This window comes from Populus alba, chromosome 9 (assembly GCF_005239225.2).
Source record: "Populus alba chromosome 9, ASM523922v2, whole genome shotgun sequence".
Lineage (NCBI taxonomy): Eukaryota > Viridiplantae > Streptophyta > Magnoliopsida > Malpighiales > Salicaceae > Populus > Populus alba.
Genome location: NC_133292.1, coordinates 12,079,765 through 12,105,798, shown reverse-complemented (window position 1 = coordinate 12,105,798; position 26,034 = coordinate 12,079,765). Strand labels below are relative to the sequence as shown.

Sequence of the window (26,034 nt, the reverse complement as noted above, 5' to 3'; positions counted from 1 at the left end):
CTTTTGGGGTTTTGCTCAGGCGTGTATATATATAATTATATATCCTGTAATTTTGGATTTTGACTGCGGCAACGGGGACTCTTTCTAGGTGGGACCCTATTTTGTAATTATTTTAGAATGTCTAAATGATTTAGAATGTGTAAATGGTTGAAGTCGTAGCTAGGGGAAATAACCATACGAGATTAATAATACAGTGAAAGAGGTTTTTAATAGAGGACATAAACATAGCTTAAAAAATAAAATCCTGATTTTTCTCTAGAGAAATTACAAAGAAAAAGGTGTAAATTTCGGACAGTCAAACATGCTCAGCTTGACATGTTCAGTGTTTGAGTATACTACTATATATGAGCCGAAGTCTTCTACAAATCATTTTCCTCACCATATTCAAATACAATAAATCCATATTCAATTAATCGTTGCGTCTCACATCACATTTCGGAGAGAGTTGGTTCGGAGCTTCTTTGTATACATATATTAAGTTGGGTGGTGGTATCTAGGAAATGATACTTCGGAGGTGGGTGTTTTTGCCTCATTGTCTAATGACTGAGGATGGGATATTTTTTAATAGGATTAAAATAATAATACAAGAAAAACAGAATATTTAAAAGAACTGGGAGCACAGACGTAAGTCTACAGCCGTTCCATGCCAGCTGATGTGATCACCATAAGATAATCAACGAAGAAGTTGAGAGGTCGGAGTAAGAGCATCACAGAAAGGAGTAAATAAAAAAAATCATCAAAATATAACAATTAAAAAAACAATTGAAAAACTAGCACCCTTTGAGTTTGTATTAATTAATCTACTAATCAATATACTCCTAAAAATATATTTTTAATATTATTATATTAAAATAATCTAAAAATATTAAAAAATTAATTTAAAGTACGTAGAAACAACATTTTTTATTTTTTAAAATAAAAACTTTGAAATGAAAAAACAAATAGACACTTGGTCCCTTGACCACTTCCAGGGAGCACTAGCGTGTAGTGTATTCTGAGGGATTCTTGTCCTATTGGTTTCTTTCACATCATTTATTTTAGTCTAATTACATCACATTTGGGTTAATTTTGGATTACTACTAAAGAAAGATCAAAGAAAGGACACTCAAGACTTCATTGACCTGATCATCACTGAATTGGTCATATGATGAGTGTTTTCTGTCAGTCTCTCTTTGCTATATATTGTCTACCAGGAAATGAAGCTGCACAACTCAAAATTAGTGGGAGAGAGTTGGTTCGGAGCTTCTTTGTGTACATATATTAAGTTTTGGTGTATAGAAAATGATACTTCAGAGGAGGGTGTCTTTGCTGATGATGTTGGTACTAGTGGCTGCAGTAACAGGAGCAACAGCAAATCCAGATGTGAGAGATGGCTGCCAAGAAAGGTGTGGGGATGTTATTGTTCCTTACCCGTTTGGGATTGGGGAACCAAGATGTGCCATGAATGAACACTTCTTTCTACATTGCAATTCCACTGATGATGGTCATCATGAACTGTGGGCTGGAAAGAACATGCCTGCTCGCAATATATCATTGCTGAATGGCACAGTCACTGTAGGCTTTTATATATCGTTCGATTGCTATAACAAGACAGGGCTGCGGGACAGGCTTTCCAATTCGTATATTACACTTGGACCCGCCTTCACACTTTCAGACTCTCGAAATATGTTCACAGCAGTTGGTTGTGATACCATTGGCACGGTGACCAACAAGGAGGAGACATTCGGGGCTGCCTGTCTCTCTTTATGCACTGGAAATGTTAACATGTCAAAGGAGAATCCCTGCTCAGGTTCTGGATGCTGCCAGACCTCGATTCCCAAGGGTCTCAAGTCTCTGAATATTACCATGGGGAGCAATGACAACCACATGAATGTTTTCGAATTTAACCCCTGTGGCTTTGCATTCCTTGAGGACAAAGACTCCCTTGACCTGTCGGATTGGCCACTCTCTCGTACTCCAAAACCTAATGATACATCAAATATTGTGATCGAATGGGTAGCTCAAACCGAGACATGCGAACAGGCTCGGGCCAATAAGAGTTCATATGCTTGTGGCATCAATACAAATTGCAGTTACTCTGATAATGGTCAAGGATATCGTTGCGCATGCAATGCAGGATTCGAAGGAAACCCATATCTTGAACAAGGGTGCCAAGGTAAAGCGACAGATGCCTTGAGTAGTTACGTAATTGAAATTAAAAGATTGTTCATTCTTATTCTCAGATATTGATGAAACAAAACAACTTCTAAATGCGTAGACCTGCCAGAATTTTTCTAGAATTTTTATTCGTGTAGACTAAATTGAATTGAATTAAGGTAAACTCATAATTTTTTATGTTTGCAGATATTGATGAGTGCAAGGATCCCGAGAAATACACATGTCATGGTAAATGCCACAACACCAACGGGGATTACGAATGTAAATGTTCACTTGGCATGCATGGTGATGGCAAAGTAGGTTGTCAAGGATTTGCTATCACTACCATTATAGCAGGTAAATGTCCTTTGCATTTTTCTTCTATACCAGTGGTTGCTATTGCTTGCTTTGACTGCTTCCAGAGCATCTTCAGTACTCAGAGAACCAATAAGCTCCTGTTATTGGATTCTGCTTTGCATACATCCTTTATTCCTCCCTCTCAACACATGAGATTAGCATAGCCACTAAATATGGCATGGAAACGTTTCTGTTCAAGAGATTCAGTTGTTTTCCATTGATTTTCTGTATGCAGTCATAGGCGCCATAGTTTCCCTGGTGATTATTTGCCTATTGCTCTTCATGATCCTGAGTAAAAGAAGAAAGGACAAGAACTTCAGAGAAAATGGGGGAGCGGTTTTAAAGCATCAAAGAGTAAGGATTTTCTGTGAGGCAGAGCTGACAAAAGCAACCAACAATTATGATGATGATAAAAAACTCGGGGAAGGTGGTTTCGGTTCAGTTTACAAAGGAGTTTTAGCAGACAATACAGTAGTTGCTGTCAAGAAGTCCAAGGGGGTGGACAAAGCTCAGATGAACGAGGATTTCCAACATGAAATCTGCGTTGTTTCACAGGTCAACCACAAGAACGTGGTAAAACTCCTGGGCCTGTGCTTGGAGACCAAAGTGCCATTACTAGTTTACGAGTTCATCTCAAATGGAACCCTTTTCAAGCACATCCATGACAAAAGGTCACAGGTATTGGCTTCCTGGAGCAATCGTCTGAGGATTGCATCGGAGGCTGCTCTTTCGCTTGATTATTTGCACTCTCTAGCAAACCCTCCAGTTATTCACGGAGATGTCAAGTCGGTGAACATTCTATTAGACGATAATTACACGGCAAAGGTAGCAGATTTTGGAGCTTCGGTGCTTATTTCTCCAGGCCAGACCAATATTTTAGCCACGAAAATACAAGGAACTTTCGGCTACCTGGATCCAGAGTATCTTATGACGGGTAATTTAACTGAAAAAAGTGATGTCTATAGCTTTGGGGTAGTTCTTGTGGAGCTTCTCACAGGGGAGAAGCCGAACTCAAATGCCAAGTCAGGAAAGAAACGGAACTTTATTCAGTACTTCAACTCAGCATTGGAAAATAATGATCTTATTGGGATTTTGGATTTTCAAGCAGCTGATGAAGCTGAGATGGATGAGATTGAAGCTTTTGCTGAGCTTGCTAAAAGATGTCTGAATAGCATAGGAGTAAACCGCCCATCCATGAAGGAAGTGTCAGAGGAGCTTGCTAAGCTGAAATCCCTTAATCAGAAATCATGGGCCCAGCAAAATAGCGAAGAGACAGAGCACTTGCTAGGCCAATCATCACAATCTTTCCGCAACAACGCAAGTCCTCCCACGAGTCAATCCCAAACTGTCATATCCTTCGAGATTGAAAACTACACCGATAGCATTTAAAATTGGAATTCGCCAAGGAAACATGCTGCACTTTCGGAAGGCCAAGAAACTGTTGTCAAGCGTGTACTAAATAGTTTGTTTGATTAAGTTGCAGCTTTATTGGTAGTGATTGAGTATTATTGTCTCCAGGATCCTGCAAGCTCAACATGTTTCTGGATTTATCCTTTCTTTTTTCATCATGTAAAGTAAAAATTGTGGGTTTACAGGATAAAGATCATAATAAAGCGATTAATTTACCTTGCATGGTAGATTTTGTGGAACCATGGACCGAAATGCCATTCCTGAGATGTGATATAAAGATCATAATAAAGCGATCAACATGATTTAGGACGATGCTAGACCAATTCAAAGTAGCACTTAATTTGGACTTTCTGGACTTCAATAAGGAAACCATCTTAGGTTCACTTATTCAAGGACTTGTATTAGATTCAGAAATAGAAAGCTACCTGGCTTCCGTGCTGGTCAACCAAAGTCTCATCAGCTAAGGGAGTGTAAAATAGACCTAAATGTAATTGTTATTTACTAAGTCAGTCACAATATTGATGAACTCGGTATGGTTGTATGGAACCATGATCTGAAACACACATGTCAAAGCTTCAATGTCAAGAAAAACAGCAGTTCTATTCAACCAGAACAAAAAACATTTTGTTTGACAAGATTAGGCAAGTTTCTGCTAGTCTTCGAGAATAGAGAGGTAGGAATCAACTAACCATGTCAATGCCGGCTGAAATTCCTTTCAGAACTGATTCTGTGTAGTTTGAATGACGTGGGTAAGTAATCCTGTCGACACCCTCCCAATCAGAGATGACAAAACCCTGTGACGTTCAAAAAGTGAAGGCAAAAGGTTAGAATTGTTTGCTTTTCATAATATTCTATGCCTTGGTTTTGGATACATAATTGAACAAAAAACATCAGAAATTTAACTAAGCAGTACCCTGATCTTGAGGGTATCCTTGAGAACAGTCTTGACAAGGTAACGATTGGCATGCATCTTCTGTCCATTCCAGCTTGAGTAAGAAACCATAACAGTTGAGACACCCTTGATAATGGAGAGAAAATAACCTGGCATATGAATGCTCATCAATCCATGGTAACCAATAGCAGTACTGTTCTCGTTAATGCCCTTGGTGGTGCCCCCATCGCCAACAAAGTGCTTCGCACAGGCCGCAACTTTGTCCCTGTAACAAGGTTAGCATTTTCTCATGTAATTATCTTAGCAGCTAATATATATATATAATTAAATGTTTAAATTAAGTCACACTTACTTTCCACCAACATAGGGAACACCCTTTCTGGAATCTGGAATTCCAAGACGACTAGAGAGTGGCCTTATAAATATTGTTGTGCCCATGAACACCATCAATCCCATAAATCATAGGAATTCCAAGACGACTAGAGAGTGAAGCATTTTGGAATCCATTAATTAATCATATAGATCCATTCTTGAGCTTTGGCGTTAAAGTGAGGGGCACTTCCTCCACCACTTAGTATGCTGCCAGTAGAGTAATCCCTCAAGACATCAGCAGTTGCAACAGTCACTCTCTGTGTCATCTGACCAATCTTTTCTGCTAATGTCATTCGACTCATCAGGTCCTTCATTCCTACGTTAGTCGGCTGTTTCGGGTCTTTGTATTTTATATGTAATCTCCTTCAGCTCGAATCGTAGTTGCAATTAAGACAGCATAGCAGGAGAAATCCGACTATAGGGATTGAAATCCTTGACATCTTCTTGTCTTTGAAGATACTCTTAGAGACTTCAAAACTATCAAAAGATATATATACATATGGAGTTGATTAAAAATAAAACCAACTATTTCACACACACACACACACATATATATATATATAGAGAGAGAGAGAGAGAGAATTGATTAAAAATAAAACGAACTATTTCACATGAACAACATCCTCGTATACCTCCTGTAACAATATCAACTAGTGCTTATCTGATCACGTCCAAAACCTAGTAAGAGTGACAGAGGTGAACCGACAATTTGTTGACTGAAACAAAGACATGGGGAGGAAGTGTTTGGTTTTATATATAATAGTAGTGGTGTTACACTTGGTGAGTGATTGTAACACTTTTTTCTAGTAGAATTCGGATAGTTTTGATGACTGATTTTGACTCCAATTCTATCGGATTATGTTAAATCATGAGCGTGATAGATGGATTTAAACCGTCCATATTTTTATGCAGGAAATCATATAATTAGTTAAGTATATTTTGAGATAATTATGGATAAGAACTCCGTGATAAAAAAAATTATTTAGTTTTATAAGATGATTAATCTTATAGAATCTCTTTGGTTTAATGTACATAATTTTAATTTTGTTTTGAAAGTATAAAATCGTATAAATTGATTATATATCAATCAAATAAGTTTGTATTTTTTTTGTATTGGAACACTAATCTTTGATTATATCGTTAAAAGATAAGTAGGGCAGACCTTGTGGCCCACTGGGCCATTAGAATAACTAGGATCCTGATGCTTAATTTCAGTTGATTATGGAAGATTATGATGATTTTGAGTTATAGAATTCTGTAAATGGTGAAATTTGAGTTAGAAATCAGGGGAGAACTCTGTTAAAATCTGGACTGGAGGTTGAAGATGACGAAAATTCAATTTGGAATTTCCGAAAATTTCAGTTTAGTCCCCGAACTTTGGAAATTACAAATTGGTCCCTGGAGCATATTCCGAGATTCTGAACAGATAACATATGAATTATGGATCATAATTACTGTATGGATAAGAGATTTAACACTTTCAATTTAGTCCTCCAATTTGACAAAAAGTACGATTTGACCCTAATTTAGTCCAGAATGATCCCTGCATAATGATACATCCTGGACAGGAATTGAGGATTAATTAAGGTCAGAATTTCAGTATATTCATGGATTTATGACAAATTTCAGTTTGGTTGACAAAATTACAATTTTGGCCCTAAAAATATAGACACCCTAGCTGTAATATTAGCTTTTGCAGATTAGTTTGATGAATAAATTAAGGGTTATTTAGTGAATTATTACCAATTTTATTAGTTGTTTTTATTATGGATTAGATTTCGGGAAAACCGTTAGATTTTTGGGTTTTTAAGAAAATTGACCCACGTCAGTAGAATTTCCTTCGGTTTCAATTTGTGTGTGCTGTTTGCTTTGAGTCAGGTGAGTGGATAATTTTCCATATGCATGAGAAATATTATAAATATTTGATTTGTTAATATGAATTGGATCATGCTTCTTGATAATATATATGTTGATTATTATCCTTGATATGATATGATCAATTATTGAATCTGATTTCTTGATATGAACCAATATGATTTGACTTCTGAATTGATAGCTCCTCATTTGATGGATATCATGAGTTGAGCTTTGAGATATGAATATGTTTGTTTGATTATGATTATGAACCTATGGTATGTCAGTCAGAATACCCATGCTAACAGGGTAGTGTTAGTCTTTGTGCACATCGTATCTGAACCCTAGTTGGTCGGGAAAGTCACCAACCTGTGTGGACTGATCATCCCACAGTACGGAGCCTCATGCTCATTGCATTTTGATTTTCTGACGAGTTTTACCATATGATATTCTTGTTATGGCCTATTTGATAAACCTTCGTATAAGAACTAAAGTCATACTTGTATATATATTTCTCATTGTTATATTATCTCGTATGTGTATATTGAATGTTATCTACTCACTGAGTTGTTGAATAGCCTTTTTGTTGGTAATTTGTACCTTTTCTTTTTGAGTCAAGTTAGTGCTCCAAAACTATGAAATTATTAATAAGACAATCGAATTATATTATGAGTTGTTTGTTGTTAATTTTGCGTTAAACTCTGATTGAGTTGTTTAAAGGATTGTATGTAAGTTTGGGTTCGCATAGGTTTGGAACCTTGAAGTCTCCGGGATTCGGGTCGTGACAAATGGATTGCTAGCGATTGTTTCGCTCAAACCATAGATGAAAGTGGATTATGAGAGTAGAGGTAGATTCGGAGAAGACTCGATAGCTTATTATATAATTCAAACTCAGACCACGCTCGCAACATAATAAAAAACAATGTTGTATTGATTAAAAGATTGAATTGATCACTTCATAACCTGGACCTTGGATCATTTTGAAGATACGATGCTAGTCATTAAAAATTTAAAACCCATAAAGGTTTTAGAATATTACAGCTTGGAGCAGCTATGCACCTCGTCTCTATTCTTTCTTAACACTCTATAGAGGTCCTCGTGGAGAGGGGAAATAGCCTCGAGTTTTTTTAACCACGAAGGAGTGGGACGACAAGATGTGAATAATGCAGGACATCACTCAGAAATTGGCGAATTTCTAGTTTTTGGCAGGTTTAGTTGTGATACCAAACCCAAATGGAAATAGAGGATCATAATGTGGATCGCCAACGTTCATTGGAAGCTGGTCAACTGTCTTGAACCATGTTCGTGCAAGGTTGCCAGTGAAACCATAGTCACCAAAAAGATTGTCAGCAACACCTTGGCCTTCTGTTCCTGGAAGCCAAGCAGCAACAAGAGCATCTATTTTTTCAAGATAGGGCTGGATCACAACAGGGCGGCCAGATATAACGACTACGACACATTTGACAGCTCCACACACATTGTTGATGGTACTAGGGCCAGGTTCAGATATAGTTAGATTGGAGCTATCACCATACATTTCAGCGTATGGTGGCTCACCAACGACAACTATAGCATAGGAGAATTTGTTGGAGCTGACAAAGTTTGCATCTGGATTCTCATTGTAGACGACTTGGGTGGTAGGATCAACTGTATTCTTCACTGCATTGAGGATTGTGGTGCCTGTTTACGAAGATGGTAATCCATTACATAAAACAAAATATCACAACGAGAAAAATGATTACTTCTGCTAAAATTTCTAGAAAATGGTGACATCTCCCCTAATCATCAGTGAGCTTAATACATTTTAGCCGTTATCTCTGCGCAAGGTAGAATCAGAATGCCTTTACGACAGCATGTGTTCCTTGATAAAAAAATATGGTGGAAACTCACCAATTATTCCTTGCAATAAAGCATTTGGGAATCTCAAATAATTGGGAACTGTTTCAGGGTTTGCAACAAAGTTGGTTTTCCTGGCAAGTCTTTCAGTACCTATGAGTTAAAAGAGAAACATACCGGTTGTGAGATCATTTCCACCAAGACCCTGCCATGTGATTGTCCAGCCTCCACATTGGTAGCCCAAGTTGTCAGCATGGCTTCCTGCAACTAGTATCTTTGGCGCTTTCTTAGGAAGTGGTAGAAATGGCTTAGCAGTAGTGTACTTGCCATTCTTTAGCAGAACAAGGGATTTCCTCACAGCTTCTCTCGCTAATTCTCTATGTTCCTGTTCAATGAACTTCATGTGATCAACAGATACAAAATTTTGCAATATTACAGGACAGATGAAATGTACAAGCCTTTAAAGAAGGAAGATTGAATCGGCAAACCTGACTGCCAAGATGGTGGGCCATGCTGAGATCAGCCAATGGTTTCTCAAAGAGACCCATGACAAACTTAACCCTTAAAATTCTCTGTACTGCATCATTAATCCTGCTCATAGGGATAATGTTATTTTTCACTTGATAAGTTAGATCATCAATGAACTCTGTGAAGTTAAATGGAACCATAATCTGCAAACAAAAGAAACCCATTAGCAAGGAAACAAGGAAAAGGCAAATAAGAAACTTAAAGTTTCTGCTCATCGAACATCCTTTGGATTCAATTTTCAACTCATTTACTGCATTGTGGGATGCTGAAATAGTTATTTTCTTGATCACAGTAAAGTTTGACTAACCATGTCAATTCCAGCATCAACTCCTGATTGCACAGAAGATGAATAATTAGCATGTGGAGGAGAGGTAACCCTGTCAATACCCTGCCAGTCTGATATCACGAATCCCTGAGAAAACAAACCAAAATAAGTTATGTCTCGAATGTCCAAAAACATCTCGAGAAAAAAATGGAAAATCATTTTAATAGCTGTTCTACCCTGAACTTCATCTTGTTCTTCAGGAATCCGGTAACAAGATCTTGATTACTATGCATCCTCTTCCCATTCCAGCTCGAGTAGGACACCATAACTGTTGCAACACCCTTGCTGATGGCATTATAATATGCTGGCATGTGAATATTGAGCAATCCATTCATACTGATTACAGTATTGTTCTCATCAATGCCCTTTGTTGTGCCACCATCTCCCACGAAGTGCTTAGCACAGGCCGCCACCTTGGTACTGATCAACGTAAAAAATTGATTAGGGAAAAATGCTACTTATAAGGTTTCTAGTGTCAAATAATACTTCCAAATGAACTAAATTCATTACAGAAAGCAAAACTACTTTCTTGATTATCTATAAACCCATAAATTAAGGAACAATATTCCAGCAAGACCTGTTTTTCCAAGTTCATTTTTCAGAATCAATCCATAAAAGAAACCAGAAAATGGAAGTTGTCTGTATACCTAAGCAATAGGGTACACTACCAGACGCCTTCTGGACTCACCTGATTTTTCTTATAATTGATGGTATTAGTATACATCATCTGATCATATTTTATTAGTATGTATCTTTAACCATTGATGGTGAAAAGGCTAATGGTAATATGGCATCAGCTTGAAGATTTGATGACATACAGGTTCAAGATTATTAGCAGTTGATTAGCATTTATCCAATGAATGGACTTGGCATATGGGGCCTATTAATTGCACGTGCACCTGACTGCCAGTGATTATTCTGCTGGAAAATTTTGTATTTACAAGATATTGGATGACTGAAAAGGCAGACAATTTTCCCAGGCATCTAAAGCTATTGGTCCACCATTTTAAAATTTCAAAATGAACCGACATTTTTAGACCCACAAAAGCAAGCAAGCATGCTAGGTCAAAAATATGAAGCTTGAGTTGATCTTAAAGGACTAAATGCTCATGCTGGAGGATTTATATTGCCATGTTCTATGATCTTCGATGATTATCCACAGGACTCGATGCCCCACCAATAAAGGCGGGCCCACTCTTTCACATGGCTGAGCTTTGGACCACCCAAAAAAGAAGTTACTAGTATACATCAGGTAAATGACAAACTGATATGTGCCAAGGATGCTGACACTTTCCCCTAAAATCAGATAATGGAAGTGTCTTCTAGATGAAGCTTGAATATTGGAAGACCCGGACGGGCTGGTCTGACCTACCTATTTTTATTGCCATTTGTTTTTGTTCCTTATTTAGAGGAATAAATAGGAAAATAATGGTAAATTAAGACTTTGAACCTTTAATGTTGTGTGATTATATTAGATGTTTATCATACATTACAGCATGTTGAATAGCACAGTTATAAGTTGAAGAAAGCATTTTCATTTTTTTTTCCTCCGAAATTCAATCAAGGGGCTTCAATCACGGGAAGAATTATGAGCAGCAGCAAAAGCTTTGATAGGCAAAAACTATGCAACAAGTGCAATTAGGACCCTCACTTCACCGAATCAACAAGAGAGATAAAAATAGCTACGTATTGGGATGTCACTTACTTTCCAGGAGCAACAAAGGGAACACCCTTTTTGGAATTGGCAGGTAACTCTCCTTGTAAACCAGGTATAATCTCAGTCATTAACTGAACAATCCTATGATCCTCGCTATAGCTTTCATAGCAGCGACCCCATCTTGGATCCCTGCAAACCTGTAAAATCAAGCATAGAAGACAAATCACATGCTTGAAAAATTGGTTAAAATTTTCTATAACATGTAACAATCAATTTGTTGTCATATTAGTACCGCGATACATGGAGCAAAGGCATAAGGGATTCCTGTAGCTCTAACTTCAAGAGCAGTTGCTTCACCAATCTTTTTGACTAGCTGAGGATCCCTGGTGGAAGCAAAGAATGTCAGAATTCTAATAAAGCTGATATCATTTAATCACTCTATAGTACTGCAATTCAACCACTAGATTTTTTCACACTTTAATCTAACAATTAATCTGCGTATTTGTTGAGTGCTAACTACAAATCAGAAAATCCTCTGTCCCTATCATCAATCAGTAACAGTGTTTTAAAAAAGCGGTAAGCAACAGCATACATTACATGGATTAATCTTTAAGATGACCTTGACAGCTAACACGAGTTCTCTAAAATTAAACAAAGACAAGCAGTTGAGTACAAGACAAGAATTTATAATCTTAACTAATCGGATAAAAAATGGTAAGATAACCTTGTTTGTTCAAAAATAAATAGAAAAAAAAAAAAAAAACTTGCCTGGTCACTCCAAGCCCGACATTGTGAGGGAAAATGGTGGCATTGTAGACATTGTTATGGCCATGAACAGCATCAATCCCATAAATCATAGGAATTCCAAGACGGGTTGATAAAGACGCCTTTTGGATCCCATTAACCAAGTTCACCCAAGCCTCTGCTGAGGCCTTAGGTCCTGGCACACTCCCTCCACCACTCAGCACACTCCCTGCATTTACAGTACAACTCATCATTCAAAGATTAAATACTCGAAAACACTGTAAAGACTGTGGAGGTGGGTGCGTACCAATGAAATACTGCTTCATGACATCTGGAGTGGCAACAGTGCGCTCGATCTGCACCATTTGGCCAATCTTTTCTTCTAATGTCATTCTTTTCATCAAGTCTTTGATTCTTGCACCTACTGGCATCTTGGGGTCTTTGTATTTCAGGTATTCTGCTTCACCAGCTACTATCAAGCAGCATAATAATAGAAATCCCAAAACAGATCTTGACAATCTCCCCATTTTAGCTCCCCAAATCACCTACTCGCTTGATATCTGCAGATACGAATCACAAGTCAATTCAATATCCGAGAATCAAAGAAAGAGAAAAACAAACAGAGAGAGAGAGAGAGAGAAGAAAAAAAACACTTGAAAGCAGGAAGGAAACAGAGGAATGGATACAAGAACTTCATTCTTCACACACTCATTAAAGAATCAAAATGATGTAAATGAAAGAGCAACTTCAGAACTTAGACAAGTTTGAAAAAAATAAAACAAGAACCAACAATGACAACAGAGCTTTCTTGAACTCACATGGTGAGGTGAAATCTCAGAGGCTAAGGGAGAGAGAGAGAGAGAGGAAAGAGGATATGGCTTTCGATTACAAAAAGGCACAGTGCTCACTGCTAAGCACTCGGGTTTGGAGTTTCAAGGAGAGCTTTGCTACTTATAGAGAAGTTTGTGACGTTGTCTGAAACCCATTAGGCCATTACTATCATTTTCTTCCTTGTCTAACTTTGGGTGGTTTCGATTTTCAAATTCTCACTTTAATGGGATATTTTAATTTGCAAGTAACGGGCTAGATTTGAAGGGAAAACTATATTTTGGACCCTGTGGTTTTATTCTTTTCCACTTTCATACCTACATTTCAAAATCTCTTAACAATACCCCTATTTTTTTCAAAAGTTTTCAATATTACTCCACTTTTTTCTCATATTTTTCCTTTTCTTTCTTATTTTGTATCATTTTTTCTTCTTGGATTAGGATTGAGAAAATTTGGGTTGACTTAATTTCCTAACCGGATGTGGTTTAGAGAATGCATTCGAATGGGGTGAAACCCAAAAAAACATTTAAATTAAAATAATTAAGAGGAAATGAAGTTTATATTTTTATATATATTTTTTTAACTTTTTATGTACTTGTAAAATATCTTCCATTTGTTCTAATGTTAAAAATTTCTAAATTATTTTTTTTAATTGAAATGATAGTTAATGATGGATCTAAAGCAAATAAAAATAGAATTTGGGTAATTAAAATTAAGAAAGTTTGATCGAGTAAATTAAATAATTTAAAAATTAATTTGACCCATTTAAAAATTAATTTGACCCGAGTAATGAAAATTTCAATTAAAAAAAAAATACTTGAATTGGATTGTTGCTATCTACTTTATCCATTTCATACCACCTTCTACTCATAAATGTGATAATATTTCATTAGCTTAAAAATCTAAAATAAATTAAAAGGAGGGCTAACCTTTAGATATCAATAGATGTTCAATAACATCAGGCAACGTTAACTATTGGAACATTGATGAATTTACATGGACAAGAGTAAAGTTTATCCAATTTTAAGGCCTAGTAAGCGGAAAAAACATATTTTAATTTATTTCTTAAACTATCCTACAAATATTTACAGTTCAGATAGCATGTTTTTAAAAATTTTTGAATTTTTTTTGTTTAAAATTAAGTTTTTAAAATATTTTTTTACTGTTTTAAAGTATCAGTGTCAAAAATAAATTTTAAAAAATATTATTTAAATATATTTTAAAATATTTAAAAAAATAATTGTTATTATAAAATTAAGTTTATTGTTGTTGTCTAAATGGATAAAATTAAAAGATACGCTCTTAGTCCTTTTCATTTGTCGACAAAAGAAAAAGCAACCTTGCCTAACAATTGAAAATGCAGATAAGGATGCAAGCTAGACTGAAAATTAAATTAAAAAAAAAAAAAACGAATCCTTCCAAAGGGAATGAAGAGGTTGTTTTCAAGATGGAATTTGCAACTTTATGATTGAAGTTATATAATCCAAATCTAGAAATTTATATCAGTGTTTTGGAGTGTTGGACATACTAAGTAAATAATATTTAAAAGTATAATAATTATTATTTTTTAAAATAATTTTTATTCAAAAATACATTAAAATAATATATTTTTAATTTTTAAAAATTATTTTTATATTAGCAAGTTATTATGATCTGAAAACACTAAAAACAATTAATTTAAAAAAAATTCAAGTTTTTTCAAAAATATTTTTTTAAAAACAATAATAATAATTAAAAATTATCCAGATTTTATTTTGAAAATTCAATATAATATTATTTTTTTGAAAAAAAATATATAGGTTTTTTTTACTGCTCAATCGATTTCAAGACCAAATCAGGGGTTGAAAACAAATATTTTAAGTTAAGTGGCGAAACGGTTCCAAAAGAAGCATATGATTGGACAACTTAGTTGCCTGTTTAATTAGGTGAACGAAATTAAAATATAGAAAGAGAGGAAGGATGCAAACAATTTGTACTTTTCAAGTCATCGATTTATCGTCCTTACCATTACATCCCATGGGCCCAGCTGCACCCCATAGCCCAGGGACCACCTGTCTTTTAAGATTTTCTCTTAATAGTTTTTTACTTGAAAGAAAAATCAACAATTCACTTCTCTATAGTCTATATTATGATCTTAATCACTTTTCTCCCAAATACGAGTTAATCCCACTAAATAAAATACTTTTTTATATCCAGAAAATCACTAAGAAATATATTTTTTAATATTTTTAAAAGTTAACCAATTTCCTTTAAAAAAATTTATTTCTTATTTGTTTGCTGAAAAGTAATTTTTTTAATGATTTTTTTGAAACGTAAATTTATGAAAAATAAATTATATTTTGATATTTAATAATATTATAAAAAAAATTGAAATTATTTGGTTATGTTATAAAAAATAAATTAAAAAATAACTTATTAATATTTTTTAATCACTTTTCTTCAAAATACTAGTTAATCCCGCTAAATAAAATACTTTTTTATATCCACAAAATTACTAAGAAATATTTATTTAATATTTAAAAAAGTTCACCAATTTCCTTTAAAAAACTCCACTTAATAAAATACTTTGCTATGTTCACAAAATCATGAGGAAATATTTATATATAATTTTAAAAAGCCAACTAATTTCTTCTTAGAAAAGGATGGGCAACTTTAATTAAAGAATATTTAAAAGTATAGAAGCGGTGGTTTTTTTTTGAAATGTTTTTTTTTTTTGTAAAAATATATTAAAATAATATTTTTTTATTTTTAAAATATTATTCTTAATATTAATATATCAAAAATAATTTGAAAAAAAATTAAAACTATTAAAATAAAAAAAATAACCAGCCACGGCATACACAAAATACCACTAGATTTGAGAAAGGAATAGTAATGAGAGAAAAACGATTCCGTGGATAAATATCATTTGACTTTTGGCACTGCAAGGGCACGTGAAACGAAGACAAAAAAGAAAATCATTAAAAAGACAATACCATGGAAGGTTTTCCAACCTGTCTCTTTTTTGTTTTTTTTTCCCATCAGGATTTTTAAACTCATTCAAGAATATTACCGTTACGAACACAAAACTTTAATTTGTAAATAAATAATCGAAATCTAATGATGGAATTCAAGACATCAAACCCAATTTTAACTACATGATGATTACTTAAATTAACTATCATTTAATTTTTTAAAAAAAACTCGGATAAAGCAAGTTCTTGAAACAATTTTATCTTGAATAATAATGTTTAAAAGAGAAAAGAAAAATAATCAAAATATGAAGGTTGCAGATGAGGTGGTGCTTCATATTATTTTTAATTATTTTATCCTGTACCCTTTAGTATACTTTTCTTCTTTAATTTGAAAAGTGTACCATACAAAATGATAAAAATACTATGAAGGAAAAATAACAGGAAAGATCGGGGACGGTGACATGACATACACAGCTGGCGACTGGCGTGTACGAAACGGGAACCGTTGATCATGCAAGAAAATAAGTTGAATAATTCGACATGACAAAATAAACACCAAAGCAAAGCAAAACCATGCTGGCGAGTTCCATGGCCGAAACGTAGGCAATATATTGCCGTATTTAAAACCTCAAAAAATCTAAATAGTTTGAAAACTATGGTTTTCAATTTTTCATATTAGATTTAAGATTTAAATACTTAAATGGCTTGATTATCCCATCACCGTGTGAATTTTAATAAATTATTTTATCATCAACAAAATTAGTTTAATTTTTTTTAAAAAAAACAAAATTAAATTAACAAGGCTGATTTTTATTTTGGTTTCATCAGGTTATAAATTAACTCTCCGGTTATTGTTTCATCACGTTGAACTACCAAGTCAGACCATATTTTATAACTACAGTTTAGTAAAGTTAATATGATTGGATTTTATTTTGGTTTAGTAATTTGTTTTTGTATTTGAAAAATATTTCTAAAAATACTGATTTTTTTATTTATTTTGGTTGAAATTAATTTTTTAATATTTTCAGATTACCATTTTAAAGTGTTGATGTCAAAAATAATTTTTAAAAAATAAAATAAAAATTATTTTAATATATTTATAAAAACAATACTTTCAAAAATAACCATTTCTACATCCAAACACCAAAAAAAAAAAACACCGCACCATCATCAATAAAAAGGGCCGAGTTAGAACATCTCCAACCGCAATAATATAATGTGTTGTCTGCAAGTACTAGCAGTATTGTGATGTTTTATGTTTCTTTATGTTGTTAGATGACCGACCACTCTGGCCAAATGATTTTTTGTGTGGCTAAAAACAACAGCATTTTCCCACAAATTCCGCAGCCCAATCTTGAAGAAGTTCACTTTATACCCATTTTCCAGCCCAAGTACCTTTCCACATTGTCCAGTCCACAAAGTTCCTTCACCTTAGGCATGGTGGCAGGGACCTCCAAGTTGAATGTTGAGTAAGACTCATCCATGCAACCCCATGAATGAAGCTGTCGTCTAGCGTCTCTTATAGCTGCTCTTGCAGCACAGTGAACTGATGCTGCCAGGAGTAGCGGTGGCTCCCCGGAAGCTGCACAAAGCATAATAATTTCATCATTAAACACCTATATATGGAAGTTTAAGAAGACTAACTACTTGCATTCATCCATGGTAGGGTAAAAGATATTGCCTTGCATCCATGGAGACATCCATTATGCTCTTCTGTAAAAGAAACAAAACTCTGAATTGAAAAGCTTACCTTTTGAAGAGAGAACACGTTTCTGGTGATGTCCACTGTTGTGTATTTCCACGTTGAATTGTTTTGGTATGGTGTCTATTGTAGGGATCTTATATGTCCATGTGCTGTCTGCAACCACTAGTCCATCAGAATTCGTCGTGTACTCTTCAAGCATAAAAAAACCAATCCCTTGGACAAAGGCTCCTTCAATCTACACGCACCAATCCTAAACTCTTAAAATCTACAAACATCTATGAACTTAAGAATTTGATTCTGAGTTGTCACAGCTAGCGAACCTGTCCTAAATCCACCGCAGGGTTGAGACTTTGTCCACAATCGTATATAATATCTGATCTCAAAATAGTTGTTTCCCCTGTCAGAAGGTTTACCTCTACCTGTGTCACCATAGCTTCACATTAGTATTCCATCAGAAAAATAGGCATGTAATCTTCTATGAAACAGGATTCCCATCTTCCAGTTTGTATTCAGAAGTTTTAGTTTAGTTTCAGATCATGCACCGAAGGAAATTAGATAGAGGTGTTCTGGAAAACCTTACCTCACTTACAGCAGCGCCATAGTTTAAGTAGTGCATCGAAGTAAAGTCAGGGATGTAATGTGAAGATGCTGATAAATTCAGTGATCCCACATATGCCTGCATTTCGAATGACTAAGAGTAAGGTAGCAAAGAACTTGAGCATCTAAATGTCAAGATCAGAAGAACATCAAAGTTCATATCCTGTCAGTATAGCAGCCTGACAATCAATTCAGGAAAAAGAAAACCTACCTGAAAGGACCACATTATTGAAGGAATCATTGACAAGTTTCGGTCTCGAGGTTCGAACCAAGAAGAAATATCTCAAATAGAATGTTCAAGAAATGTAAACAAGTACCTTGCAAATGAGCGCATCCCATGTTACGGAACCCATTTGCCCCTGCAATGTTTCCTTTAGAGGTGCCAGCCTCTCAACCAAGACTTCACAGCAAAGTCTGACTGATTCACAGCTTGACTCTGATGTGGTGCTCCCTGCAGTCATTCCTCCTTGAGTCAAACTCAGAGTATCAGCTTGTATCACCCTTACTTTGTCCAGAAGATTTTCTACCCCGTCGCATTTGATTGAGCTGAGAGCAAATGCAGCCATTTGTTTTACCTTTGTCCAGAGCCCTTGGCCCAACTCTATCCCGCCGACTTCAACGACAACCGACCCGTCACTTAGAATGCTTACCTTCCCCGGAGTTGGTCTCACGAGCACTGGATGCACAACAGGCACTCGAGAAATACCTCTTTTCTTCCACACCTTACACCTATTGAACTCCTTTATTATTTCAACCCTTTGTTTGAAGCTTGAAGATTCTGCTAACTTATTCCATATTGATGTTAGAGTATACTCTACAGAATCACCTGAGGCAACATCATAGAATAATTTAAGGCTGTCATATCTGTGAAAATTTATGTTTCTCACAGAATCTACATCGATGGAAAGGGTAGACGCTACATGTTCGATTACGGTTTCTGCAATGTATGATCCTTGTACCTCCCCAGGGCCTCGCATTGCTGTTTTACTTGAATGATTTGTTTTGCATACCTTTATATCAAAAGATAAAGCACCCCAGTCATACTTTTTTAGCCCACTCAGAATGTTTTTTGGCATCATTGGACTTATATCTAAAGATATTCCAGCATTGATTAATATATCAAGCTGTAAGGCTGTCACTTTCCCATTTGATTTAAATCCTACATTATAAGTTATTTCCATGGGATGCCTTCCTCCTGCCATTATCATATCGGTCTTGCGATTCAAATACGTTCTCACAGGGCGACGAAACTTGTGCGCTGCAAGAGCACATGCTGTGGCAACCTAAACGTTAACATTACATCCCATTGTAAGTACTCGCACCAATTGATAACAGAGAAATGGAATGGTAAATCTATCATCAAGGAGAAATAAACTGAAAATCATGTGGACTGAAGCGGTGAAAAAAGGATTGTATCACAACTTTTATAGAAAGTTCAGCACTAAACACAAGAGAACAGGAACGTAGTAACAAAACATCAATAAGTTTGGAATTGAAACCAAGACTTAGTTTGTTGACGGAAGTTTAAGACATGGAGATTTGTTTAGAATGAAACTCACAGGAATTGCTTTCATGGCCTTTCCACCAAAGCCTCCTCCGACTCTCCTTGTAATCACGCGCACATTATGCTCAGGAATACCAAGACATTTTGCAATGGTAACATGTGCATATTCGGGACACTGGGTTGAACTGTAAACCACCATGCAGTTGTTTTCATCAGGAAGCGCAAGGGCAGTTTGAGTCTCCATATAGAAATGGTACTGTGAACCGAGTTTTATCTAAAGCAACGAAGCAGCAGAAAGTTAGCAGCAAGCACAGATGCACAATGTTGAAATCTGATGCTAGAAAAGCACCTAGTCTATGTACTTTTCAGGCTTGTAACTATCTATGCCCTCATAAAAGAAGAACATTTTCTTCATTTTTATTTTCTATTCAAATGAGTGGAGTGAGTTGGAGGGAAGAGGGAGCGAAGGTACCTTGGCAGAGAGAATCTTGTGATCAGCCTCAGCCAATCCTTTTGATATGTCACCAACTTGTTTGGGGTAGAGGAGAAGAGGAACCTCGAGAAGGCTAGATCTCTTAATGGCCTCTTCTACAGTTAAAATGGGTGGTTCTAGATTTTCAATGTCATAATCAACTTCAACAAGGCTGGATGCTATATCAGCATGTTTCTGTGTATCTGCAACCTGAGAGAGTTGATTGGTAGACTAGATTAGGCACAAACTCCCACAATCCAATTATATATTTCCGTAGTGCACTTAAATAATGACATCTAAAATCAACGGAACTGAGGTGGATGTTATTAGATAAAAATACTGGATGAGGTGATTACCACAAAAGCAAGACGCTCTCCAGCATACTGCGTAAGCTCATCTGCGAACAAAGATTCAGTGCCAAACATAGTCGTGCAACCTCTGTTCTCCCCACCTTTTGGAATGTCTCTGACCGAAATCAACCCAGAAACTCCATCCGGTAGTAATTTAGACTTGAATTTGATATCCTTGACCCTTGCATAAGGCTTCATGCTATGGATGAATGCTCCATGTAGACAATTTGTAGGAGAGGGAATGTCATCCACAAAAACAGCCTCTCCTGCATAATTTGTTAGATGAGTAAAGTGAAGATGCCTAAAAGTGAGATAAATGAGACCAGCACTTAATTCTACGAGGGAAGCAGCCCTTAGATTACGCTGATCATTATTTATGCAACTCGATGATGGAAGACTACAAACCAGAAGCTTGAAGGGCGGATCCAACTTTCGTAGTAGGCTGACCAACAGGATGATGATTATTGTTTAATTCAAGCACCTGCTCTGATGATGACAGCAAAGTGGGTAACTGAACATGATCAAGCTGGCTGTACTTCCGTTTTATTTTTGCATCCTTGAACAATGAAGTATTACTATATTCATCCGACCAAACACCAGAAATTTTAGAGTTGATGTCTATCAAGGGGTAGAGAAAGTCAAAGAGATAACCAGCAGCTAAGCTTGACCTGTAGGCCGGACTCGGCGTGCCATCTTCAGGAACCACAGTGGCTTTAACCAATTTAACAGCTTCATATAGAACACCAATGGTTAGTATTTTTCCAGACAAAAGTTTTTCAACCTCCCTTGCTCTGATAGCATGTTTGGTTCCATAAGCACCAAAAACGACCCGGCATTTATTTAACACAGCTGAACCAGAAGATTTCAAACAGGAAACTTCAGACAAGAAAGCTGCATTTAAATAGGGCAAAGCATTTCCAAGGGGTCGCGGTGCAGCACGATAAGTTTCGAATAACAACTTCCTGTCCATTTCAGAAGATATGTTCTTGGATGCTGCATAATTTGGAATCTTAATATTTAATAGCACACTATTGGAATCCAATGGAGGCCTTTCCAGAAACTCATCTAGAGTAAGCTTTTCATGCAAGGTACCAGCTAGAATGTGAACAAATGCACCTGCTGCCAGCAGTATCGTGGCAATATCTGATGGAAAATGTTTCCTTTGTGCCATCACCAAATTCCCCCCTACACTGCCTGTATTTCGAACAAATTCAGAAGCAATCTTCTCCATGTGCAATGCAATTCTTTTAAACACAATCTTGCATTCTGAATTAAACTCACTGTTATTTTCTTCCTTCAGAGCTTCAATAGTTTTAGAAATAGTGACAGCTGCCCCAATTTCGATTCCTTCTTCATCCCTCCTAATACTCGAGAGCTCCAGAACACCTCCGAGATCTATGTACCTGTCATGGTGCTCTAGTTCCTTGTAATAACCCATACCTGTGTTACCAACCACTAGTTTCTTCCTGGTTTTGCAGTCGGCATCAATGCTTTTTAATAAGCTCTGAAGCTCCTCAACAGTAGCAGGTTTGTACCAAGAATATCTTTCAGAATCCAAAAGCAAGGAAGATTTTATTTCCCTTTTCAAAAATTCAGGGAAAGTGCATATCTCATGATTATGGTCATATAAAGGTAGCCTACTCATCTTCGCTTCGTGACTCTCTTCCTTCTTCCAAAAAGAGTTCAATCCCAAATCTTCAATATCAACATCAGCTGCAAAACTCTTACATGCATCAGCAATGGGTCGATATCCGGTACAGCGACAAAGATTTCCTGAGATAGCCTTTTCAGCTTCAACGACTGTCAGCTTGGAGAATCCTGGAGAAGGCTCCCTTTGGTCATTCTTTTCAGCTTTAACAAGGGCTCCGAAGAGTGAAACACACATTCCAGGAGTACAAAAGCCACATTGAGAAGCATGGAAACCACTGAACCTCTGGTGAATCGGATGGAATCCATCTTTGCTATTTCCAAGGCCTTCAGATGTTGTAACTGAACATCCATTCACACTGCAAAGCAGTGTGAGACATGAACTGATTGTGAAATCCTCAACTTGGTCAAGCACAGGATCATACTTGGAGAGTAGAACAATGCAAGCACCACAACCACCTAAAACCATAAATTAGAACAAATCATGAGAAACCACCTAATTAAAGGCTCAATTTGTTTTTTTTTTTAAATCAATATAATAGTTTTAAATGCCTCCCAACTAATAATATGGAACCGGAAAGAGTAATATAATAGTCTTAGAAAGCTCCATCATTATGCTGTTTTTTTTTTTTTTCAAGTTTAGATTTTTATTTTAAAGATTAAATTTTATTTAATATAATGAGTATTTTGACTTACTAATTATTTTTATTGGTTTTAAGAAATATTTTTAAAGTTTATAAAATACGAGATGATTCTATATAATTTTTTTTGTTAGAAATATATTTGAAGTTTATCATAGATGGAGTGTTTTCTTGGACACCACTCTGGCATTGCCAGTCACGAACTAGAGATTTGGATCATGACATTTAAACTTCTAGAGTTTCATTATCAGATTGAAACCATGGTGTTGGTTTGATGTGTATATTTATTAATAGCCTATCCTAATTTATATTTGTTAGAATTTTCACCGATTAAAATTTGTAAAAATAAATAAATTAAGATGCAAATGAAAAATAATGTAAACAATGCATATGAAATGTACTGTTATTAAACCAGACTTGTCGGATCAACTTAAAATCTGGCTCGAGCTGGGTTTTAAGAAAAAACTAGGTGGTACTTAATCAATATAATCATTTATAATATGTCAACCCACAACTCAATCAAAATAAATTAAGATGCAAATAAAAAATATTATAAACAATGCATGTGAAATGTAGTGTTATTAAATCTAGCTTGACGGATCAAAATCTAACTTGAGCTGCGTTTTAAGAAAAAAAAACTAAATAAAAATTGACCAATATATTCAATTATAATAACTTAACCCATAACATCATCAAAATAAAACTTTACTTTTTTTTTTTATTTTTTAAGAGAATTCAACAAAATATTATTATATTGTTTCAATTGGCTTGGGTCAACCTATTTGACCAAAAACTCAAGTCTTAAACCAAGTCAGATAACCTTGGTGAAATGCAAGGCGATGTTATTCCTCTATAATTTAACAGGCAAAAACAGTTCATAGATGACCCTATGCCTATCACACATCAGATACGGTATTCAAACGTACAATCAAGTGCAGTACTGGAAAAAGAAAGAAGCAAACAGTACCTTCGCCACAACCGAGCTTGACACTCTTGAGAGATGTCCTGGTACGCAAGAACTCAAGCAACGTTGTTGAAGGGTCTAATCTCGACGACACCTCGAGCCTCTGTCCGTTGACGGCAAAGACTAGACTTCCAGCTTTGCCTGTTTCCCTCTGCTCCTCTACCATTACTCTAAAATGCTTGTGCGTGACGGACACAAAAATGGATCAGAATTGTTTGTGATGGTTGATGAGGGCCACACTTAAACCAACAAGTCACATTCAAAGAGCCTAGTTGCTATATAAAATGGAGGGGCCTCTCACTTTCCTCTTCATTTCATTTGACCCCATTGTATATTTTAACGGAGGTCGCAGGCTCAGACATCATTATCAACCTCGTATGGGTCAGCCTGCAAGTTAAATTATGAACGCAGCAGGGTATCGGAGTGTGTGGATGTGAGATAGCTTGTGTTTTTTTTTTCAGTAAAACACATGTTTTTATAGTTTTTGAAAGTGTTAGGTGTGATTTATGCTTAAAATATATTATATTTTAAAAATAAAAACCATCATACTTTCAAGCTAAATACTCTCTAAGTAAGATGCAGGTACAGCTTGTTTTTTCGTGTTTTTTTTTTAAAAAATTTAAAATTTAAAATTTTTATTTGTTTTAAATTAATATTTTTTATAGTGATGATTTTATAAAAGAAAAACAGATTGTTTAATTAAAAAATTTACCCGTGATAACTCTGGTTTTGACCGACAATGTAAATTACTCGAACTGCTTTTAGACAAGAACTCTCATATTTCTGGGTAAAAACTAAGACAGGGACAGTAAGTAGCGAGGGACAAAATTGATTACGTTGGAGATAGGTAGGGGAAAGGGATAGAAAGTGACATCCATTTGTACCTAACGCCCAATAATCAACTTTATAAATATGATATCTCTGCCAAGATCTCCTCTACTTTTCAGTAGATTTTTATACATTATTTTATTAAACTCAGTTCGGTCGCATTTGCCGATCTCAGGACCAGGTTTATATGAAAAAATTATTCAGAAATTGATCTGTTTAATTCATTTAAATTAATTAAAATTTGATTTGATTTTTTTAAAAAAATTTATCCTAGTCAATGAGTTAATATATTCAATTTATAACTTGAATTTTGCATCGAGTCAATATCCAATTAAGTTTAATTAACTATAATTTAAATCCAACCAGCATCGAATTAATCCAAGATATATGTACTGGAAAGATTATTAGATAGATCCAACGTACCAAACCTGCAATGCAAGCTGGGGTGAATTAATGCAGTAAGTTTTTCTTTTATGTTCCTAATTAATGTGAACCTCTCTTAAGTATTATGTCGAAGAAGTTTTAAATTAATATAATTCTAAATAATTATTCTATGAATCTACTTAGAGCAAATAAAGAATTATATATTAAATTTTAATATTTGTTCTCAGATAAGTTTTTTTAAAAACTTTCTCCCTGATTTTTCTTTTTGTTTCCTCCTTATCTATCTCTGTTATGGAGTAATTAACTAGTAATTATTGATAGTATTTACTGTTAAACTAAAATAATATAATTTTTCCTAATCAGTTTCTATTTATTTATTTATTTTTATCGTTGTTACTCATTTTTGTTTTGTTATGTTTTTCTTATATTTTTTTTTTTCATTCATCTCCGATGTATTGCTGTAGGGGGGGGTCAAGGAATTGACTTGATAATTAAAAAAAAAAACATGTTTAATTCATGAAAATTTATTATTTTTTAAAAATATATCATTTAAAAATTATATAAAAAAATAATCTTAATGTACAAACTCATTCAAAAAATGATGTCATATTGAAGATAAAATCATGTTTTTGACCTATAAAATTTTTATATATTTTTTTAATATATCAACACGTACGATTACGCTTTTCATATAAAAGATCATTTATTTTATTAAAAAAAGAGAGATAAACTGTGCTAAGGAAACATTTGATATTTCTTCCTTTTTCCACCACAACCAAGGTGAAATGTCCGGAATCCATCTAGACGCTAGCCCAACACCCAATCCTTCCTGGATTTTAGAAAACTGACCCACCAATAAATCAAACCTCTTAATACAGTAAACAGTAATTTTCTTTGCTTGTTGTCACATGTCTTTTATTTAAAAATATATTAAAATAATTTTTAGAACATATCTAAATATATTTAATGTCAATTTAATATTTTTAAAATCATTGAAAAATACTAAAATAATACTAATTTAATATTTTTTTCATGCCAAAATATATTTT

At 35.0% G+C, this 26,034-nt stretch overlaps 4 protein-coding genes across 5 annotated transcripts; 1 reads left to right on the top strand and 3 right to left on the bottom strand.

Annotated features, from left to right (window-relative positions):
- Positions 1-1,273: 1,273 nt before the first annotated feature.
- On the top strand, positions 1,274-4,142 carry LOC118045551 (wall-associated receptor kinase 2). Its single transcript, XM_035054215.2, has 3 exons — positions 1,274-2,155; positions 2,344-2,493; positions 2,729-4,142. The coding sequence occupies exons 1-3, from the start codon at positions 1,282-1,284 to the stop codon at positions 3,880-3,882; spliced, it is 2,178 nt and encodes a 725-aa protein (XP_034910106.1). The 5' UTR covers positions 1,274-1,281; the 3' UTR covers positions 3,883-4,142.
- On the bottom strand, positions 3,877-5,920 carry LOC140955920 (uncharacterized). 2 transcript variants are annotated; one of them, XM_073411250.1, is made up of 7 exons: positions 5,800-5,920; positions 5,148-5,644; positions 4,817-5,060; positions 4,593-4,697; positions 4,329-4,456; positions 4,120-4,163; positions 3,877-4,015 (listed from the first exon to the last, which is right to left on the bottom strand). In XM_073411250.1, exons 2-5 carry the CDS (start codon positions 5,249-5,251, stop codon positions 4,385-4,387), a joined length of 525 nt encoding a protein of 174 aa, XP_073267351.1. In that variant the 5' UTR covers positions 5,252-5,644; positions 5,800-5,920; the 3' UTR covers positions 3,877-4,015; positions 4,120-4,163; positions 4,329-4,384. The 2 variants fall into 2 exon arrangements, with proteins under 2 accessions (XP_073267351.1, XP_073267352.1); XM_073411251.1 differs by having other exon boundaries at positions 4,329-4,384.
- Positions 5,921-7,996: 2,076 nt separating this feature from the next.
- On the bottom strand, positions 7,997-13,104 carry LOC118045549 (uncharacterized). Its single transcript, XM_035054214.2, has 10 exons — positions 12,930-13,104; positions 12,419-12,671; positions 12,136-12,340; positions 11,660-11,750; positions 11,416-11,564; positions 9,887-10,130; positions 9,693-9,797; positions 9,346-9,528; positions 9,035-9,242; positions 7,997-8,701 (listed from the first exon to the last, which is right to left on the bottom strand). The coding sequence occupies exons 2-10, from the start codon at positions 12,636-12,638 to the stop codon at positions 8,217-8,219; spliced, it is 1,890 nt and encodes a 629-aa protein (XP_034910105.1). The 5' UTR covers positions 12,639-12,671; positions 12,930-13,104; the 3' UTR covers positions 7,997-8,216.
- Positions 13,105-17,042: 3,938 nt separating this feature from the next.
- On the bottom strand, positions 17,043-24,101 carry LOC118045548 (indole-3-acetaldehyde oxidase). The gene is made up of 10 exons (XM_035054213.2): positions 23,777-24,101; positions 20,927-22,627; positions 20,528-20,787; positions 20,172-20,381; positions 19,755-19,973; positions 18,513-19,478; positions 18,179-18,274; positions 17,919-18,017; positions 17,644-17,833; positions 17,043-17,475 (listed from the first exon to the last, which is right to left on the bottom strand). Exons 1-10 carry the CDS (start codon positions 23,937-23,939, stop codon positions 17,258-17,260), a joined length of 4,122 nt encoding a protein of 1,373 aa, XP_034910104.1. The 5' UTR covers positions 23,940-24,101; the 3' UTR covers positions 17,043-17,257.
- Positions 24,102-26,034: the final 1,933 nt, after the last annotated feature.

Bases quoted from the DNA above. Each gene is read 5' to 3' on its own strand.
- LOC118045551 (XM_035054215.2), top strand. From the start codon at position 1,282: ATGATACTTCAGAGGAGGGTGTCTTTGCTGATGATGTTGGTACTAGTG. The intron at 2,156-2,343 runs GTAAAGCGACAG...TTATGTTTGCAG, and splicing joins TCTTGAACAAGGGTGCCAAG to ATATTGATGAGTGCAAGGAT. The intron at 2,494-2,728 runs GTAAATGTCCTT...TTCTGTATGCAG, and splicing joins TATCACTACCATTATAGCAG to TCATAGGCGCCATAGTTTCC.
- LOC140955920 (XM_073411250.1), bottom strand. From the start codon at position 5,251: ATGGGATTGATGGTGTTCATGGGCACAACAATATTTATAAGGCCACTC. The intron at 5,061-5,147 runs GTAAGTGTGACT...ACCTTGTTACAG, and splicing joins GTTCCCTATGTTGGTGGAAA to GGACAAAGTTGCGGCCTGTG. The intron at 4,457-4,592 runs GTTAGTTGATTC...TGTGTGTTTCAG, and splicing joins TTTCAGCCGGCATTGACATG to ATCATGGTTCCATACAACCA.
- LOC118045548 (XM_035054213.2), bottom strand. From the start codon at position 23,939: ATGGTAGAGGAGCAGAGGGAAACAGGCAAAGCTGGAAGTCTAGTCTTT. The intron at 17,834-17,918 runs GTTCGCTAGCTG...TGGTGCGTGTAG, and splicing joins CTGCGGTGGATTTAGGACAG to ATTGAAGGAGCCTTTGTCCA. The intron at 17,476-17,643 runs GTAAGCTTTTCA...TGCTTTGTGCAG, and splicing joins ACGTGTTCTCTCTTCAAAAG to CTTCCGGGGAGCCACCGCTA.
- LOC118045549 (XM_035054214.2), bottom strand. From the start codon at position 12,638: ATGGGGAGATTGTCAAGATCTGTTTTGGGATTTCTATTATTATGCTGC. The intron at 10,131-11,415 runs GTAAGTGACATC...TACGTTGATCAG, and splicing joins CCCTTTGTTGCTCCTGGAAA to TACCAAGGTGGCGGCCTGTG. The intron at 9,529-9,692 runs GTTAGTCAAACT...TTTTGTTTGCAG, and splicing joins TTGATGCTGGAATTGACATG to ATTATGGTTCCATTTAACTT.